Consider the following 22,038-nt stretch of genomic DNA (forward strand, 5'->3'; position numbering starts at 1 on the left):
TGAATGCATTTAAATATTACAGCCATTTCACTCCCGCCAAGTCAATAGGGAGAGCGCCGATCTACGGACCGCTGGGGCGAGAGTTCGATCGCGACGCATTTGTTCTCCTTGACGATTTTATAGAAGTCATTTTATCTAAAATTATTTTTGACTCCACCTTTATTGGAATTTTTGGCAGTTACTTTCTGAAAACAGATTATTACAGGTACGTAATCCATACACTGCCGCTTTATATCTTAGATCTTCATTAAACAATACCTCCACTCCGAAACAAACAAACAAATAAACAACAACAACAACTACAGCAAAACAAAACAAAGTAGAATATTTGAGATGGGTGTGTATCAATGTTCTAAGGTGTAAAAGTATCCAGGCTTCTGTAAAGATCCTATCTATTTCGGCTGTTCTGACAATTGGTTAAAAAATCGATTCCTGTGAAGAAAAGACTAATAACAAATGTTACGTAACGCGAATTTTATAGATATAGACATTCACTGAAATTTTAACCCATTTGATACTTGGACAATACATACATGTAACTACAATTTCTTTTATATCATTCTGATGAGCCATATAGGGAAGATTATTCAAATAACTCATAAATTATTTCAAGTACTTTCATATGTTAATTGTTTCGCCAGTGTTCCCGACTTGGGTGACCTACGGAGTTTCTACTTCATTCAGTTACTAATATTCATGGAATTTCATTACTTTTATTATAGACTGAACATCGACATTTGATATTTAATGTTAGTTTCCGCGATATTTCCAGGACGTCAGTTTCAATTTCTAAAATATTCCATGTACACCGCTAGATGAATACATCTGCGTATGGCTCATGACTTGTATTAACGAGATGTTTCTTATAGTTTAGGATAATTTTAGAATCCTGCGAAATCTGTCAACCATAACATCAAAAGAATTAAAGATTTGTCAGAGGTGAAAAACAGTGTCAAGGACTGTTCCTTTGTTAATTTGAAACATGTCAAGACGTTCTAAGACTAAAATCTAAACGTTTTGTTGAAAGACATGAACATGTCTTAAGCTGAACCTCCGGACGCTAAATTCAGCTTTTTCAGGGGTATTGAATATGCTTCTCAATGATATATCTGAAATGACAAAATCTTCAAGATGAGGTACGACAAAATATGATACATATAAAAATGAATGTATTTAATGCATACAGGATAAAGAACGATTGTCAACAGTAAAATTCGTACTAAAATTTATAAGAAGATCCTTTTCAATCATAGAATGACCCAGCTTCGGCTGCAGCAGCGTTACTCTGTTATATATGAATGTTAGATGAAAAACCATGATCCCAGAGAGGAATAGCAAATTAAACAAATTTGAGTCCAAGTATTTATATTAGATAAAAAGTGGAAACTCCACAGGTTGCTAAATAAAAATGAAAATGTTGCAGGCTATTTATAGCTTTGCAATTGAATATTTTTGGTGATGGGTCATATCATAGAGTCCATTTAATGCCTTTGTAATAGACTACCGGTCAAGCCGGTGCTAGGGGAGTGAGAGGTGTTGCACTTTCCGATACCTATCATGAACTGACTCAATCAAACCGAGTTTGCTGTTAATTCGCTCAGTGGCATTCTAAAGACAGAGTATTCGAATTTACGGGCGCCAACACATTACAGATACTGCGATAAATAAATCTGGACCAAATTGTTCGAAACTTTAACGGGCTGTTAAACTAATCGACTGTTAAATTTTGATTCAAAATACTAGTCTTGGTGGGAAACACTAGTACGATATTATGGTTTTACTGTAAAGACATTTTGGTGTTCATAATCATTAGCTCATACCTTTGTTTTTCAAAGTTTTCTAAAATGTCGAAATATAACTCTAAAAGTTAATTAACTGTTAGCTTAATCGCCTGTTAAACTTTTGAACAACTGGGCCCAGACTGTCAAGCTGAATTCACTTTGTTGCGTCCTTTGCCTCCAATGGATTTTCTTACAGAATTGTCTTGATACACGAGGTGATAAGAGTCGAGCTAGTTGAAAAATATCAAGGGAAATGTTCAAATAAATTGCAGCTAGAAATGGAAAATATTATCTTACTGCAGTATCCAATAAAACCTGTAAGAAGATCCTTTAGAAGCATAGAATACAACTAAGCAAAATAAAGCAAACTCGCTTTCATTGTGTCTGTTCATGAGAGATAATGGAAAGTGCACCGTAGCACCGGCTTAAGCGGAACTCTATTACAATTTATTGACTTACCCTAAATCTATTTTCAATTTTTATCGGAATAATACTGATAAAACAGAATATTTCGCGAAGGACCTGTATCTCGCGACAATTATTCCTCGGATAAATGTTCACCAGTAGTATAATTCAAATTCATGTAGGATACCATTTTTATAATTCAGCGAATGTTAAACTTCGCAAACATACTCAAAATTTCAAATTTGCGAAATATTGACCTAGTGAAAATATGTGCTTTTTTATCAGAAAATTATTCTATTTAGCGAGACTACCCGTTTTTATTTAGTTGGACTCTTAATAAAGTTAGTGTCTTTCTATCAAAAAATTGTATTTATGTCGAACATTTTTACTAATCATTTTAAAGGAAAATAATTCAGTCATCATATAATTTATTGGAAAGTACTGCAGAAGAAAAACTGGGCGATTTGAAGAGCGCAATGTTATTCTGTGATAGAGCGAGTGCATATGTTTTAATGCAAAGCTAAGAACAAATAATTATATATGCATCGTGCAATAAATAAAGCAGTTTTTTTTAAATCACATCTATGACATGCTAAACCTTCCAAATAATCTTTTTTATATAGATTTTATTATATGGTTCTTAAGTCTTGTATTTTCATATATTTGATACGATGTTTTTCGTGTTCTGCTATTATTCTTATTGGTTGCATTCTTTGCCTCCAAAGGATCTTTTTACAGATTTTATTTACTATCACAACAGCAATCTTTAAGTGCCATGTGGCGGCTGTATAAAGTCTCCCCGTACTTGGATTCAGCGTTGTTATATTTTCTGGTCCTTTGGGATCATGGAGTCCATTCAACATATGTGTAATAGAGTTCCACTTAAGCCGGTGCTAGGGGGCGTGAGAGGTGTTGCACATTTCATTACCTCTCATGAACAGATTCAATCAATCCGAGTCTGCTATTATTCTTATTGGTTGCATTCTTTGCTTCCAAAGAATCTTTTTACAGATTGTATTACACAGTGCACGTCTTGATACTATTCTATGTTACATGACTGCAAAAGCTTTTATTTAAACAATCCTTTGACTTTGGAACATTGTTGTTAAAAAAGACTTATTTCTTTCCGTTAACCGGTTCAAACTCCACATAAGTGTTATGCGGCCGACTACTACAAAGTGGTGTTCATTTTATTCTAGTTTTCTATAAGTTTTACTTTGTCTATATATTTCGTTAATATATCTTTTAATCATAAACAAACTCATATGAACACGCCCGCCGGCTTAGCTCAGTAGGGAGAGCATTGGCCTACGGATCGCGGGGTTGCGATTTCGATCCACGGGTGGGGCGTATGTCAGCCGTGACGATTAGATAGAAAGCATTGTGAAATCATTCATTCGTCCTTCTTCTTTAATAGTTGATGTGGGGGAGTTGGCAGTTATTTGCGGAGAACAGATTTGTACTGGTACAGAATCCAGGGACACTGGTAAGCTGCCCGCCATTACATAACTGAAATACTGTTGAAAAACGGCGTTAATCCCAAAAAACAAACAAACAAGCATATTACTTGTCCCTCGTCGATGTGGGTTCGAACCTTAATCAAGGCGTAAAATTCTTCATGTGAGGAAGCCAGCTGGCTTACGGAAGGTCGGTGGTGTCCGCTCGTGCAGAAATAATGCACGGATGGGCACCTTGGGTCTTCCTCCACCACCAAACTGGAAAGTCGCCATGTGACCAAACTTGTGTCGCTGCGACATTAAACCCAACAAAATAAATAAATAAATTATATGTATCTCTTTATCATTGACAATTATGAATGAAAGTAAAAAGAACTGAAAAATATAACTGAAGTCTTTATTATGACATACATGAACTAGCAATAGATATCAGTTTACTGACAAAACAATATTTCATATAAATGGAGCAAAGATTATTCAAGGGTAGCTAGAACCAATCGACATCTCGGAAATTCTGGCTGTTCTGGCTAGCCAAAGTAGCCAGAGCAATTGACATCCTGGTTACTCGGCTACTCTGGCCAGCCATAGTGACCAGAGTTCTGGCTACTCTGGCTACTCTAAATAGCCACTTGAAAATAGTTATTAACTTGAAATTCAGTTTTAAACATGCTATTTAGATAGAAATGACATATGAGTCACGCCATGAGAAAATTAATAACTTTACATGTTTGCTTTGTAAATATGTGCTTTTTAAAGAGTTACTAGTCAGCTTCCGGTATGTCTGTAAACATCTTAAGATCAATGACAGTACAATTTCTGTCACTTAATGATATTTGACAAATTCCGACTGAAAAAGAGACGTTTAACTACTAATGAAAACATTTCAAAAATACGTGATTTGTTAAGGAAGCTGAATACCATTTGATATTTTCGAGGAAATCTATAAAGCTGAATATTTCTAAAAGCATATATATAAGGTAAGTTATCGTTCGCCTGTGTTTACTTTTTCAAAACGTTTTTGAGTTTTGCCCAGAACAGTTGCTGACCAGCAACATCCTCTGTCCATTCTATATACGTCGTCGTATCAAACAAAACTTTTAAGGAGTGATTCATATTTCTTCCATCAATTTTCTCTAAAAGAATGATTACCAGTTCTGTTTCATCTTTGATCAGTTTCGAATGTGCAACTTTCAGTTCAAACATACACCATTCACTACGAGCAAATCCATTGGTTAGAACAAGAATGATCTTTTCACTTTTGTCTATATTGGTAACAATGTTGTCATTTATAAAAGCACCCGGTTGAAAGTCCCTTTCATGAATACATAATTTTAAGCCTTCTTCTTCTTCAAGGACAGGTAGCAGTCTGCGACGTACCCAAGCCGAATCCTCGGCCTCGTATCCAACAAAAGCATCATACACAAAGTTATGTCCATTGATAAGCTGATACTTCCTTCTATTTCTTAACAAATAGATATAATGTTTGATATTCCATCTGTTTCTATAAAGTATAAGTACGGTTATACCTATGACAATAACACAAGGCGAGGCAATGATAGCAACCCATATCCATGGACTCCATGGGTGACATTCTTTGTACGTGAAGGATATATCAGACAGTCGAAATTTAGACTTTTCGGTTGGAAGTGAACATATGTATCCCTGTGGATATCTTGTGATAACTCTCTTTTTCTCACTATGCTTTGTTTTCATCCAGTTGATTAGCCATTCAAGGTTACAGTCACATACAAAAGGATTTTGACTCAAATCTAGTGAATGTAAATTATTCAGAAGTGACACTGGTAGGGCCGACTCTTGTATATGTGCGATGTTATTATACCTTAAACTGAGATGCCTCAAATGCTTGTTGTTCTTAAATGTTTCATCACTTAACGTTGTAATTCGATTAGATTGAAGATCTACTTCGATAACAATTCTCATACTATTCAAGATGACTTTTGGATCCTGTGAAATCTGACATGCAAAACACTTAAACATACTGATGTTAGCGAGAGGTGAAAATAATGCAGATAATTGCTGGTTAGTTAAAAGTAGCATACTTATGAAACCCAATTTTAAAGTTTCCAAATTAGGCACAAATCTAAACGCGTCATTGAAGGAGTCAAACAGGGCAGTTGCAGGTCTATTAAACTCAAATTGTAACATTTTGAGTGATGCTGATTTGAAAGCCAATGGCTTTAGTGTTAGATTATCTGTGAGTAAAAATCGAAGCTGCAGTATTTCAAGATTTGGTAATTTCGACAAGAGGTTGTTTGGTAATACTTTTATGGGGTTTTTATCGAGTGACAGTGCTTTCAATTTCAATAAGCATTTAAAATTGTCAGAAGCAATTTCTTTTATATCATTACTTACAAGAGCGAGAATCTCAAGGTTAGGGAAGTAGCAATCTTTTTCACTTCCATTGATTGAAAAATCTGGGAATAACCGAAGCTTATTATACCTAAGGTATAAGTTTTTTAAATGCTTAATTTGAGAAAGTTTTATATTTTCAATATAATTGTCGTTTAAAAATAAAGCTTTCAAATTGTTAAAATTCTCGAAGGAGTCCATTGAAAGTGTTTTCATGTTGTAATATGCAACATCTACAGTTTCTATGTTGTTTGTTCTCATCAAGGAAAACAAATCTTTTTGAATTGTTATGGTACTGATTCCATCCATAACAAGCTTTGAAAGAAATTTCAAGTTAGACAAATCACCTAACAGTTTTTTCATATTTCCGTAGTATATTGGATTGTATGACAGATGTAAATATTTCAGATTTTGAAACTTATTAAGGGCCCTTCGAGAAACATTCTGAATATTGTTATGATCAAGTTCAAGACTAATCAGACTGTCCGGATCACTTATATTTCCAAATGTTTCAGATGAGATGTTTCTTAAATCATTGTAACTAAATATCAAGTCCATAACGTGTTTTTCAGTCTTTGGAATATATGGCAGGTTTCGATGACTGCAGTTTAGAACCTTCTGATTATGAATGATGCGTTCTCTGCATTCATTCTTTCTCTCTGTCGAGGTGCTTTCTGTGACTAAAGACATCACTAGAAGTAGAAGAAAAAGTGATGTTCTTTCTTTCATCATTTTGATTCTGCCGCTTCCAGTTATTTTCTTTTTTTATCTGAAATAGAAAACGATGTTTGAAAATAGGTAACAGGTTAAAGAGAACGTTGTTTTGATTAGGCGTAAAAAAATGTTTGTTTCCGGTATCACGACCTACACTAAATTTTTGGCCCGACCCTAAATGTTTTTATAGCCTTGGAGAATTTTTTTTTAACTTTTGTACAAAAAGTTGCAAAACTGTCCTTTTTATGCTTTAAGCATGGCGAGTGATGTTAGAAATCAACTTATTGATACTCTAAAGGCATAAACCCCTTATTTGTATTCATTTTTCGACACAAATATATTTTCCGAAAAGTCTCCCTTAATAAAATAATAATAATAATAATAGTAATAATAAACATTCCGACCCACCTACCCTTACTTTTGTGAGCATGTTAGCTGAAACAAAGATTCTTCTAGGCCTTACTCATCGAAGAAGAATGAGATATTGCTATGAAACGCGTAGCTCGGTTATTCTTCATTTTCCCAGCACTGTTATAATCTGTATGTGTACATTCTGAATATGTCACGTAGGTTTTCCCCAACTCCCATGCAAATATTGCAAAATGCAGCATATTAAGGCCATATTTCCATAGAAAATAGCTAAATAGGTTTGACACTGATTAAACATTAAAGGTTTGGCGGAAGTCTGCTAAACTGTGTAAATATTTGTCGAATAAAGGACCATATATCTCCCTTAAAAGTCTCTGAAGCAGAACATGCTGATAACGGTCTGTTGGAAATACGACTAATTATATGAGAGAAATAGCTTAAACAAAATCACAGTTGATGAATCAAGAGCAAACGCCGAGCCGGAACCTGCCCATGAAATGCGAAACAATGCTTAGCGCTGATCACTTTTATTAAGTTTGGTGTAATTCCTCCTAGTTGCAATAGAGCATTTGCCCGTCCGGGCAAGGTAAAATACGACAAATGAAGGACCATAACTCCGCTTAAATCACTTAACCAGAACATGATGATGAAATGTATGATTCATCTTGCCACTCCTGTTAGGTTTTGTAAACATCCGCTAAGTAATATAAGAAACACTGGCCAAAAACATCATAAAATTTGATAATTTAAGGGCCATAACTCCGCTGAAAATCTTTAAAGCAGAAAATGTTGACAATATACACAACATGGCCTGGCAATTATAACTCTTGCGAAGTATTATATAAATCTATCCTGGTGTCAGAGGAGTTGCATAGACAATATCTGTGACAGATAGACGTACAGACAGACTGATGGACAGGCAGACAGCACAAAAGCTATATGTCTTCCACCACATGTAGGAGACTGAGTAACAACGGCACAGCTTAACACATGTAACTTTCAATCTGTTATACTGTACTATAGTTAGTCAATTACTAACTTAGTTCGTTACCCGGGTGAAAACAAATAAGCAAAGGGAAAGCTTTCCAGAAGCATGTGCCAAAGTGAAATGTTACAGTGATCTTCGTATGGAAAATGGTTTACCATCAATAACTAAAGGATGTTTCAAACATGTAAAAATATGAAAATAAAAGATGTAACTGAATTAATTGTAATTTAATTGCATTTCCTGATTAACTAAAATGACGAAATGAAAAGTTCACAGCTGTTTGTAAACTAGCACAAAAATACAGTCTCTATTTATACTATATACGGGCATAAAAATCAGCTTCTTTTGCGCCCGTTTACCTAACAATATTAGAGACTGAGTGATGTACTCTCAAGGGCACACATTTCAAGACATAAAAGTTTTTTTGTGCAATAATGCAATTTGGGAATTACCTAATTGAAATCAGTTTGTGAGTGTATTATCATACGCATGTATATCAGTTTGAAAGATTACTTTGAAAGTTTAAAGACACAAAAATATAATAGAAATTGCAACTTACTTAATCGGAAACGAAGACAGCGTTCTCCATCTATGTTTTAAATGCCTGTACCACAGGAAAATGTGTGATAATTTTTCCCACTATATACATTCAGTCAGGATTTCAAAAAGATACTTGCTTGCCGGTAGACATGAATTGGTAATGTGATTATGAGTGTTATTATAATTTCCATTCAAGACACTTGTACTATGCCCCAACGATGACTTAATGTTTACAAACACGACTATTAATAAATGAAATTGAAACATAGGGAAATCAACAATTTTCTAACATGTTAAAATATAAATATTTCTAATTTTAATTATCTCAAAGGTAAAGCATACTCTCCATGTTAAACCGATCTTTTGCCGTGTGGGTTCGAAACTCAGCATCGAAATTTATTTTTTTATGTTTGCATAAAAGATTTATATTACTTCATGTGCTCTGTGACAACACGACAGAATGATATCTAAAGCCGATATGGCAGATGCGAAAGGTTAAGCATCGTATCAAATATGATATTGATTTAATGCATGCACTTAAGCGAATAATGAGTTTGTTTGTTTGGAGTTTATCGTCGTTTTCCAACAGTGTTTAAGTCAATAATGAACATAATATTATGTTACATATAAAGATACGCAAATACCATCAAGGAAAGAAACGAAAATACGGAAATAAAACGACAACAATTGGGATAAACACAAAAGGAGAAACATCTTAATAAAATCCTCATGAGGATTCGAAGTAACAACACGATTTGCTTATACCCAATTGTTACCTGCATTTTACTCGACTGAGCTATGTTGCAGTATACTAACTGGATAGTTAAAATGAAACAAATACTTATATTTACTTGTAAAGTAATGTGCAAGCATTATAAATTGTAATTTTATCACTTTTCATAAAATGGACTCGCGGGAATCACGCTATCAGGGGGGATTAGAAATAGCAAATAAACAATACACGACGATATGCAAACACTTAAATCAAGGAAATTAATTCTTCATTGTTTATATTTTATTCTAATATGGCTAACAATGCTCGAATCATCACAACGATGTTATGTTGACGTCACGTCAACGCGATATTTCGCCATGTACGCACCAAGAAGTAGCCCTTTCAAATTTCATGAAATAATTTACTTAATAACATACACATACTGAATTTGTTATTCGCATTGCTGAATAATTCGCAATAATTTTCGCTCGAACTGAATTCTGCCGCAAGACGTATTACGTATTGGCGTGTTTTACGCCATGCTTGCGCGAAGAAACAGTTTTATCAAATTTGATATAAATTTTACAATAAGAAACATATTAGAATCGAAATAATTTATAGCAAAACAGTGCTTTATCACTTAATATACACTCAGGCTGTTATACGTCGCCCGAAATAATTTGACTCGGGCCGCGCCCTCGTGAAATTATTACGCCCGATGTATAACCGCCCATCGTGTATAAATAGTGATAACGCACTGTTTTGCTATAAATTATTTCTTAAATCAAGAAAATTAAGTAAGTAGTCAGCATCAAAGGGTAACAGAAATTATGAATACCGGCATGGTCAGAAATACGATAATTAGGATAATGGAGACCATTCAATATATAAATCAATAGAATTCCACATCAGTCAGTACTTGGGATTGTGTGTGGTGTTGCACATTTCATTACCTTTCATGAATACTCAGTCAAACAGTGTCTGTTGCTATTTTGAGTTTTATTCACGATACTTTCGTTAGTTATATCAAGACAAATAGTGTTGAATTTATAAAATATTTATTCAAGTGTGTCTTGTTGGCCCTAAGTCTTTAATATAAGATGAGAGGGTCTTGATGACTATATATTCTTCACCAGGGGTAATATATAGTTATCTGTTGCCTGTGTATCTAGATGTTGTTTGTATATTATTTGCATATATAACATTTAAACAAGAGGTTGTTGTATGGACCTAAATATTGCACAAGAATGTCTTATTGCAAACTGCACTACCTACACGGCATTGTGTCTAAAATATCGTACTTTGTTATACAGTAATAAATATTCCCACCTCCTTAAGTTAATCCAACTGGTATTGACCCATATCTCAGCACAAGAAGCATACCGAGTAGGGCTGAGGTAGTCCTAGGAAAAAGGCATGTTGCCGAGGGTGATAGTTCTGTCATCATACGCTAACATCGACTGTATTCGTCCGATTCGTGTAATACTGATGTGTGCTAAACTGACGTATAGTGCTCCTCTTTTGAAATAAAAAACAACCATGAAATCTATGAATCTAGTTATTAAAAATTCATGTTAACTAATTCTCCAGTATTGATGGAGTGATTTTATAAGGTTTAGCACCATTTTGAATAGTTGTTGATTCAGATAATTTTTCATAGAAAAGACATTGTTATTTCTATACGGTTTCTTTTGTTCCAGATGGATGCATTTAAAGGGCAAAATTCAGTCTTCAGAATAGAAACTCACACTATATTAATGACAAGATCATAAGAACCCATTACAAACAAGTATACCAACATTCCACCAAAAAGAAATTAGTTGTTACAATACGTTAATTAATATCTCCTCATTCGAAAAAGAACAAGCCATCCTCACCAACTTCATTCTGGATCAGCAAGTAAGAGCAATAGAATGTTATCAAAAATAAGTTTGGAATACACAGACGTATAAAAAGACAATTAAAATCAATCTAACAAGCGTATTCTAAGTAATTAAGACGTTACAACTAGTGACACGGAAGAAATGAGAATATCGAGCCTCACTCAGGGCGTTAAATTCTTCATATAAGGAAGCCATCCAGCTGGCTTACGGGAGGTCGGCGGTTCTTTCTCCACCATCAAAGCTGGAAAGTCGCCATATGACCTAAATTGAGTCGGTGCGACGTTAAACTCAACAAAATAAATAAATTACATAAATAATTTTATAGATTAAACAGCAATATGTGATCATTAACGGACAAGTATGTAACCAACGAATGAAAACCACTGTATGTTATTACAAGAACCACTAGCTGCTCAATCAAATCGTTGTTTTTGTCGTGTTGAGCGACCTGTGGAGTTTCAATTTTTTTATTTTCTCAAGGCAGCTACTCGGGAATTTTCAGAAACGCTTTTCAGTGTTTCCCACTCAACTAGACGTTGTCAGGAACCCAGGCAATCCTTGCGTGTATCAGTGCTATACACTGGGCACGTTAAAGAACCAGGCTGTCTATTCGCAACGAGCTAGGCTAAGTTAGCCGGATAAGCCTGTATCTGATTTCTGATCTCTCTGTGTGGGGGCTTTGTCTAACTCTGTCCCTCTGGTCAGATCGCTCTGTGTCTGTACTAGTAGAGGATGAATTATGCGCCCTGCTTATGTGGCTGCATTTGAACTATGTAAAGCGCCTTTGAATGTGAAATTAATCATGAAAAGGGCGCTATATAAATCTGGTATTATAATATAATAATAATAATAATACAATATGTAAATGTATCGACTTGTGTTACTTTTTCCATTGTTCAGATGATGTCAGTCATCTATAAATTCATAGTTACGTTTCTACAAAATTTAGTTCTGGAGAGGATGGGTTATTTAAAATTTTTTTTCATATTTGATCTGTGTCTCATTATATCACAGTTTGGATTTACATATAATGTCATTGATCATTGTAAGATCAATAAAATATGAAAAGTAGATCCACATTGTAAAACCGAAAATAAGTCTAGGCAATCTCTCCAGGAAGGAAAGTCATTTAAGACAAGTTCGGTGCAAATTTATTATTTTCAATTTATTTTCCTTCTCTAACCAGCTATTTACGAAGATAACTGTTTAAAGGTATATCTCTATAACTTCAGTAACTCAAGTTATTATAACACGATCGGTATTGCACTCTTTTAAATTAGCGCATAATTGTTAATGATAAATCTTATTTGATTTACAGGAAATCCTGGTCAATTCCTATCCACATTATTGCTACAAAGTTGATATTAGCTATAATGGTAGATGTACATAGAAAATGAACTTCTGTCACATATTGAGAAAATATGCAGCCATATCGAAGTTCTTCCTGGAAATTCTGAGTTTTTTCGAGTCAAGTAAGTAATATGCAATACTTTTTATTTGAGTATATTACAAATCTTTCACAAAGGTAATAAATAATAAAAAGTAATAAAACATGCATTCAATATATACATTTACGAATCAAACAATGACATATAATACATAGGATTTCAGAACATTTACAGACTTTTGTCTTAAGAGGTCACATTAACAAAACTTGTCCATCTCAATTATTATTTTACCTCTATGTCTAGGAATAATTCATTCGCACTATAACAAATGCTTTTTGAATTATTTTAAGCACCTGTTCACTTCTTCAGAGCATTTTTCAGTTTTTCCCAGAACAATTCTTGACCTACAATATCCTCTGTCCATTCTATATATGTTGTTGTATCAAACAGCAGCTTCAGAGAATGATTCATATTCCGTCCATCTATTTTTTCTAAAAGAATAACCAGAAGTTCCGTTTCATCCTTAATCAGTTTTGAATGTGCAACTTTCAGTTCAAACATACACCATTCACTACGAGCAAATCCATTAGTAAGGACAAGAAGAATTGTCTCACTCTTGTCGATATTGGTTACAATATTGTCGTTTATAAAAGCACCTGGTTGAAAGTCTCGTTCATGAATGCATAATTTCAAGTCCATTTGACCTTCAAGAACTGGTAGAAGTCTGCGACGTACCCATGCTGAATCCTCGGCTTCATATGCAACAAAAGCATCGTACACAAAGTTCTGTCCATTTATAACTTGATAATTTCTTCTCTTTCGTAACAAATAGATGTAATGTTTGATATTCCATCTATTTCTATAAAGTATAAATACGCATATTCCTATAACAATAACACAAGGCGAGGCGATAACAGCAGCCCAAACCCATGGACTCCATGGATGACATTCTTTGTACGTGAAAGATATGTCAGATAGTTTTACTTTAGACTTTTCTGTTGGAAATGAACATACGTATTCCTGCGGATACCTTGAAATAACTTTCCGGTTTCTATTCATTTTTATCCAGTTGATAAACCATTCAAGTCTACAGTCACATACGAAAGGATTTTGGCTTAAATCTAATTGGTATAACTTGTTTAAAAGTGTTGTTGGCAAGGCTGACTCGTCTATATGTCCGATCTCATTATATCTTAAGCTGAGTGACCTAAGACGTTTGTTTTCCTTAAATGTCTCATCACTTAACTTTGTAAGTAGATTAGCCTGTAGACTTATATTAACTAGATGTTTCATGTGATTCAGGATAATTTTGGGATCCTGCGAAATCTGACAACTAAAACAGCTGAAATAATAAAGATTTGTCAGAGGTGAAAATAGCTCAGAGAACTGTTTGCTTGTTATTTGAAGCATGCCAATACGATATAAGAATAAATATCTCAAATTTGGCAAAAATCTAAAAGTATCATTGAATGACATAAAGATGTCTTTAGCTGAACCCCCAAACGCTAAATTAATCTTTTGTAGGGATTTTGAATTAAAAGCAAATGGTTGTATTCTTAAACTTCCTCCATTTAGGTATCTTAGTTTCAGATAACGTATTCTCGGAAGATCAGACAAGAGGTTATCGAATAAGATCGTTATAGGGTTTTTTCCTGCCTTAAAATCTTTTAACTTTTGCAAACACTTGAAATAGTTTGGACGAAGTTCTTTAATTTCATTGTTTTGGAGATATAGGATTTCTAGATTTGGAAAATAACAATCTGAAAAATTGCTATCGATAGAAAAGTTCGGGAATGATTTTAAATTGTTGTGATCCAGATATAAAGAATATAAATTTGTATGTTTAAACAGAGTGAGCTCTTCAATTTGATTGTTTCTTAGGTACAGAGATTTTAAGCTATTAAACGGTCTGAAACTGTCCATTTCAAGTGTTTTGATACTGGAATCCATAAATAAAAGTGTGTTTATATCATTTTCCTTCATCAACGAAAACAGGTCTTTTTGGATTTTTACTGTTTTAATCCCACTCATGTCCAAATGAGAAAGATAATGAAAGTTAGACAAGACACCCAGAAGATCTTTCATATTGCTGTAGTATATTGCATTATATGACAAATATAAGTATTTCAAATTTGGAAACATATCAAACGCACCCGAGGAAATATTCTGGATACGGTTATGATCCAGTTCAAGATCAACTAGATTTGGTGGATTGCTAATATTTCTGAATGTTTCTAAAGTTACATTTGTTAAACTATTATAACTGAAAATCAGGTTCTTGATGTAGCTTTTAGTCTGCGGAATATATGTCAAATATTGATGACTGCAATTAAGAGACATTCGATCATGATCGATCTGTTCTCTGCAATAATAGCCTTCGGGTTTCTCTGAATAAGGTCCACTGCCTTTGGTAATCTCAACCAACATTTGAAACAAAATGAAGATTGCTATTCTCCGTAAGTCCATTTTGATATAACTTATTCTGCAATGCGGCTATGCTTCTCAATGATACATCTGAAATGACAAAACATTCAATATGAGTTAACATAGAGAAAGCGGAAACGTCGCTCAGCACGACAAAAATGAAAATGTTTCTGCCTCGGTTTTGGTTGAGCCTATTCATAGACGGTAATAGAGATGCATGCTACCGTTCAAGCCCTTTGTATTAATTCAGGCTATTGGTAGTGTAATGCCTAAAGCAGTTAACTATATTGATGCCTTTTATGTTCTCATTTTTAACATTCTTTCAATATATTTTCTAGGATCTCACTACGTTTGTGCTGATCATAAGTTTGTAAATAGGTGGAGTTAACGACAGAAACGTAGATGCTTTTAAAAATATATTCTATTTTTACTTAATTCTTAAATATAAACCTTGTATCACTGTAGATTAAGTAGTATGTAATATAAATGCATGCTACCGTCAACGCACTCTGACCGCAGTTATAGCAGAACTCAGCATTTGCATATATTATATGTACTACAATACAATTTAGAGACATCTGCAGACACGTTGGTATTCATGGAATTCAATGATACATTAGCATGCAGTTCCATAAAAAGCGGCTTATGGTCCCCTGTTAAAATAATTGACTAGACCTATACGAGAAAACAATGAATCGAACTAAACAAACTAAATCTTAGAGACAGGATTCGATGTAACGAAGCCTGCACATCTCAGATACTGTGAAAATGCTGTCAGATTTTCAAACCATATTTGCTTGGTTGCGTCATTTGCTTCCAATGGATGTTTTTATAGGTTTGACTTTATACACGAGGTGATAAAAGGCGAGCTAGTTAAAATATATCAAGTACTTTATTAACATAAATTGCAGCTAGAAATGTAAAATATTACCTTTCTGATTTATTCAAGCCATAAAAACTGTTGAGCAATATTTTATCAGACAGTTATTCCATTTAGCGAAACTAAACGTTTTTTTATCATTTCCGTGGTCTCTTAATAAAGTGTGTGTCTTTTTATCAAACAAATTATACTTATGGCAAACATTTTGACTAACCAACTTTAAGGAAATTAATTTACTTCCTTTCGCTTGTCATCATATAATTTATTGATGAGTACTACAGCGAAAGCACTGCGCGACTTTAACGGCACAATCCTTATCTGCGATAGAATTAGTGCATATTTTTTCGGTGTAAAGCTAAACTATTTTATTACATATGAATGTACCCTTTTTAGCATGATATAAATTATAAAAATGATATACATGTATAAATATATTTGTTCTTGCTCTCGAGTTAAACTGAAAGGATCGCTGTTAATGATTTTTTAACACTAACACACAAGTTTAATTGACGCCACAGAAGCATATTTTTAAACTCTCAACCTAGCACAAAGTAGAGAGTTGATAAAAATATTTTGTGCATTAATTGCACATGCTTAATAACGTAAACAATAAGTTTTTTTATATAAAAGAAAAGAATTATCCATCAGTATTACTGCAAGGATTTAAAAATTAAAAGCACATATACATTTATTTTAAACCACCTGGAATACAATATGTCCTTTGTAAAACGTAATTTAAAAATAAAAATGGCTCAAAATCTAAAAGAAAAAGTTTCTTTAAAATTGTTCCCTTTATAATCCTAACAAGGAATGCTGTCTGCAGTTGTGCACGCGACACCGGTGTTTTTCATGCTTCATTTAGTCATCATTTTCGCATGTATAAGAACAGTTCAAAGCTGTTACACTTTCATACATTGTACCAACTAAAAGTACAACACATGAAGATGTGTTTTTATTAAATGTTCCTTAAGTGTTTTGTTGGAGTATCAAAGATTATCGAAACAATTCGTTTTAACATACATAACTACATCTGGTCAAGTAGAACAGCTATTGTCACTTTTAAGTGAAGCGAAAGTATAAAAGTCTATATCACAACGATGATGATCTTCGATTCGCCATTGTTTTTACAGCTAAATTAACTAGACTTTGCACTGACCGGTTTCTATGTACTTTATTTTTAAAGAGATGCGTACTTGCAAAGTCCGAGGAAAGACAATACAGACTTTTATCTATTTTTAACTGTTTGAAGAATAAGTGTATTACAATATTCAAAGTCATCTTAAACTAAATTGTCATATTGTTTGTGTCTTATCTAAAATGAGTAACATACAATTATTTTAGCTCTAAAGCCGTGCTTGACGATGACTTCAAACAATAAAGAAAAGCAATAACATTCGTAGTGGGTCTGAGATTGAATTGTTTCTTATCTTATTATCACAATGACAGAAAAATTGTGTTCTTACTTTGATCTTGCCAGGATAGCTTTTATACACCCTTTCAGAAACTTTAGATCATGGCGATTAACCAGGAGGTCAATTTGCACTCTGATCACCGATTCAAACTCCCAAATTGTGTTTTGCCACTGACGGTTACAATGCAATTGCTCCACTGTTATCCTCTATTTGTTTGTTTTGTCCTGTTTCTTTATTTGTCTATTTGATTAACTTTGTCTATGTACTTCAGTGTAAGTGTTATTCACACCCATACATATACTGCTGTAGGAATCCTTATCATGCAGGGCACAACTAACTCTGCCTTTGCGACTGGTATAGATCTTGATCAGACTGCATATCCGTGCAGTCTGATCAAGGTCTGCAATATTCACCATTCAATCACTATCTTTTAGGTAAGCACCCCTTTTAACATTTAATGGCACTGTCCAGACATAAAGATGGACAAGTTCATTATATAAATTTAGTAGGATTAGGGTTAATATTTGGGAGGTTGCATTCTTGAAACAGCTATTCTTATCAGATTTTTTATTTCAATCATTCAATACTTTAGATATGAATTCTGCTTCGCTTTTTTCTCTTCAAACATATTTTTAAATGCAGTATTGTACACTTTTCTAAATAGAAAACCACATTCATTTTATCTCATACTTTATCATTACAACTGGAATAAGTGCATTCTTAGAGAAATACAAGCGCTAATAGTCCTTGTTCGGCTCCTGATACATTTAAATAACGCTTTACGTCCGAGAAGAGTCTTTTGCAAGAAACAATATGTGTTTTAGGCAAGTGAATGTACGTGATCATCACGAATTTTAGTCCGATTACACGCCTAATGATCACGTTGCCACAAAACATCTACATCCGGCCTATTTTCGTCACCTCAATTTGTTTATTTCTCAACAAAATATATCATTGATTAAAAAGGAAATGACGAAACCACTGCCTGGCTCATGCATGTCATACCATTCCCTGTAACTTTCCAGACACCGAACACAAGACCACCAGCATTCATTCGCTCTCAAAGTAATTGATAAATTCGTTTATTATATCTCAAGTTAAGGTAAGGGTTAGGGTCAAGATAAAATTTCCATAGACCCAATTGGGATTAGTTTTAGAGGTGGATAATCAGATTTTGGCCATGTAATGGATTTGTTCGAAACTTTAGCATCTGATCATTTACACTCATTTATGTTCACTTAACACTTAATACAAATTATATTTTCACTGGAGGTATTTTTAAAATTTCATTTTCCTATCCTGGTTGCCCAACCAAGATAGAGTTATTTTATCATAAGTATAAATTTGATAAACATACTTTGCCTAAGGAAATGTATAAATATTAGACATATTGTAATATAGTTGTAAAATATTTGCATTAAAAATTATGTATTTAGATGGAATTCATTAGAAACGCAAGTTTGAAAAATTATTATTACCTCCCTTTGCCTATCTTGGTTACGCAACCAAGATAGATTGGAAATAAATGAATTCAGAAGCTACACACAGCTTTTAAACTTGCATTTTGGTTCAGATTGTTCAATAGTTGATATGTCTATCAAATGCAAATGTAAAACTAGACATTGTATCGAAATAAAAAGAAATACCCAGCTTTTTATATACTTTCATATTAACGGGGAGTAATTACAAAATTTTATAAAAATAATAAAATATACATTTCAAATAGGAATCTAACTCATTGTAATCGGTCTTTTTGTTCCTTAAATAATTCTCTACCAGAATATACAAAAAGTAAAAAATGTCATTAAATGTTGATTAAATGTGATTGACCACCTTCAAATACTACATCGCGAATACTATAAAGGTATTATAATTGTTTTGAACCTCACAAAGATAAACAATTCAGTGACTGAGAAGACGTTTTTTTTTTCAAATAACACCTCGCCGTTATTCGTTTCCAAGGTCATGTGCCGTCAAGGGTTCCAAGAAAATAATCAGGCAGTTGAGACGCTTGTAAACATTTCACCTAAAACTAATGAGTCCTTCCATTTCGTAAAAAACAAACGTTGCAATTGACGATTCTTAATGCCACCTATTTATTTTGAAAATATCTCAAGTTGTGATTTTCGGTATGTAGAACAAGTGAAACAAAGCAGTCTAAAAGACAGCTTAATCCCCCACCTCTGTTATGGATAGTGAAATGGTAAACCTTTGACCTTTAGCTGTGTCCTTGACCTTGAACTGACATGGCTGACTCATAAATTCTGCACAACGCCTTGATGAGGTGATCATTTGACCCAAGTTGCATGAAAATCCTTCAAGGGATTTAGGAGATACAGAGCTCAAGCCTTTGACCTTGAGTTGTGGCTTTTAACCTTGAGTTGACATGGCTGACTCATTAGTTCTTGATGAGGCGATCATTTGACCCAAGTTTGATGAAAATCCTTCAAGAGGTTTAGGATATACAGAGTGGACACAAAATGGAAAGCTCAAACCTTGCACCCTAAGTTGTGACCTTGACCTTGAGCCGACATGGCTGACTCATAAGTGATGCACATCATTTTGATGAGGTGATCATTTGACCAAAGTTTTATAAAATTCCTTCAAGGGGTTTAGGAGATATAGAGCGGACACGAAATGGAAGGCTAAAACCTTTGACCTTGAGTTGGGACATTTACCTTAAGCCTGCATGGCTGACTCATGAGTTCTGCACATCACCTTGATGAGATGATCATTTTACCCAAGTTTCATATAAATCCTTCAAGGGTATTAGGAGATACAGAGCAGACACAAAATGGAACGCCCAAACCTTTGATCTTCAGTTGTGACATTGACCTTGAGCCGGCATGACTGACTCATAAGTTTTGCACATTGCCTTGATGAGGTGATCATTTGGTCTAAGTTTGATGAAAATTCTTCAAGGGGTTTAGGAGATATAGAGCGGAAACAAAATGGAAGGCTCAAACATTTCACCCTAAGTTGTGACCTAGACCTTGAGCCGGCATGGCTGACTCATGGGTTCTGTACATTGTCTTGATGAGGTGATCATTTGATCCAAGTTTTATAAAATTCCTTCAAGGGGTTAAGGAGATATACAGCGGACACAAAATGAAAGGCTCAAACCTTTGACCTCGAGTTGTGACCTTGACCTTGAGCCAACAAGGCTGACTCATAAGTTCTGCACATCGTTGATTATGTGATCATTTGACCCAAGTTTCATGAAAATCCTTCAAGGGGTTTAGGAGATATGGAGCGGACACGAAAGTGTTACGGACAGATGGACGGAAGGACGGAAGGACGGACGGAGACCATTCCTATAACCCCCCTCCCCCTCCGACCCCACCACTTGTGGCGGGGGATTAATAAATACTATAGGTGTTCGTTTAATTTCATATTAATTACTAATTTTGTCTGTTTTTTGTTAACAATGTATAAATCGATATTATTTATACATATCTTAACTGCAACTAAAGTCTACATGCACACTGTGTACTAGTTGAATAACAGCTATATAAATAATGAAAAAGGGTTTGAAAGTTACAGCTTTCATGTCGTTCGAGCTTATCACATACTGTCAAATGCACATAAATTAGGTGGTTATATATATAAAAAGAACTTTAAGTAATCATTTATTTTTACCGTCTATTGTCTCTTTTTTTTTAACAAATGGCTGCTAATTCCATCTCATCATCAAATAAATTAGCAAAAGGTTGCCACAATGAAGCATATGATGTTTTTTATGTGCTATAACAGCCGTTAAACGGTATGCCCTACCTACTAAACCTGTTTGTTTTTCAATATCCAGCATTTTCATTAAATTTTGTACTTAATATTTGTCCATCCGTTGTCGAGAAGGCAATTTCGTATCTAAACCCTTCATGTGTTAGGTATTCGCCTGGTGAATACAACTTTTATTTACACTGTCCTGTGACTTTACCACCAAATGACCTCCGAATCATCCTATGAATATTGACAGACAAATTGATATTTAATTCTTTAACGGAAACAGTTTGCAGTCTAGATCCCTAAAATATAAGGGACTGGTAACTGATCACGGGCAATAATTCTTAGAAAGTTGACGACTGTAGGCCAAAGAGGACTTTAGTTTTTGAGCGGAAATGGAAACCTTTTTGAGTCTCGAGGTCACTATAACCTTTACTTTCCAGCTACTAAACCCCCAAAATAACAGGATCGTTTGCTAACTACAGGCAAACATCACATGAAGTTTGACGACTGTGGAATAAGTCTTTCTTTAGATATTGAGTGGAAACTTTCTGTTTCAAGGTTTCTGTGACATTGACCTACACAGTTACGCTACTCATGAAAATAATGCTTCTTGTGTTCACTCGGTGAAAGATATTTTCTTCATGTACATTTTGGTTGGATAAAGTTATTACGATCAACGTATCAAAATTGCAATGCATTGGTAATCTTTAAGTCAATTCTGTGTTATGATTTTATAATATGCTTTCATATGTGCTATTCAACACCAGAAGTCCTGAAACAGAAAAAAATATACATCTTATTCCTGCGCGTTTCTCTAGCAATTCAATGAACTAGGAAGAAAAAGGCGGACTTATAAAATAACAAAATAAAGTATTTAAATGAATCAAATCAAACACCAGATAAAATACAAGTTGTGTTGATTCATTAATCGGAAGCTGAGATACTTAAAAATCTAGGGTGACAAAAATAACTTAAAAAAGTATTAT

The 22,038-nt window shown here is 34.1% G+C and overlaps 1 protein-coding gene across 5 annotated transcripts; it reads right to left on the reverse strand.

The window, feature by feature from the left end:
• Positions 1 to 4,028: 4,028 nt before the first annotated feature.
• LOC123550808 (toll-like receptor 2 type-2) lies at positions 4,029 to 16,751 on the reverse strand. 5 transcript variants are annotated; one of them, XM_053540112.1, is made up of 3 exons: positions 15,966 to 16,751; positions 14,764 to 15,124; positions 12,700 to 13,952 (listed from the first exon to the last, which is right to left on the reverse strand). In XM_053540112.1, the coding sequence occupies exon 3, from the start codon at positions 13,901 to 13,903 to the stop codon at positions 12,968 to 12,970; it is 936 nt and encodes a 311-aa protein (XP_053396087.1). In that variant the 5' UTR covers positions 13,904 to 13,952; positions 14,764 to 15,124; positions 15,966 to 16,751; the 3' UTR covers positions 12,700 to 12,967. The 5 variants fall into 5 exon arrangements, with proteins under 5 accessions (XP_053396085.1, XP_045195132.2, XP_053396086.1 ...); XM_053540110.1 differs by lacking the exons at positions 12,700 to 13,952; positions 14,764 to 15,124 and adding an exon at positions 4,029 to 6,782 and having other exon boundaries at positions 15,966 to 16,731; XM_045339197.2 differs by lacking the exons at positions 12,700 to 13,952; positions 14,764 to 15,124; positions 15,966 to 16,751 and adding exons at positions 4,029 to 6,782; positions 8,644 to 8,799.
• Positions 16,752 to 22,038: the final 5,287 nt, after the last annotated feature.

The sequence above is a fragment of the Mercenaria mercenaria genome, chromosome 4 (assembly GCF_021730395.1).
Source record: "Mercenaria mercenaria strain notata chromosome 4, MADL_Memer_1, whole genome shotgun sequence".
Lineage (NCBI taxonomy): Eukaryota > Metazoa > Mollusca > Bivalvia > Venerida > Veneridae > Mercenaria > Mercenaria mercenaria.

Excerpts from the sequence above, each read along its gene's own strand:
- LOC123550808 (XM_053540109.1), bottom strand. The coding sequence starts at position 15,076 with ATGGACTTACGGAGAATAGCAATCTTCATTTTGTTTCAAATGTTGGTT.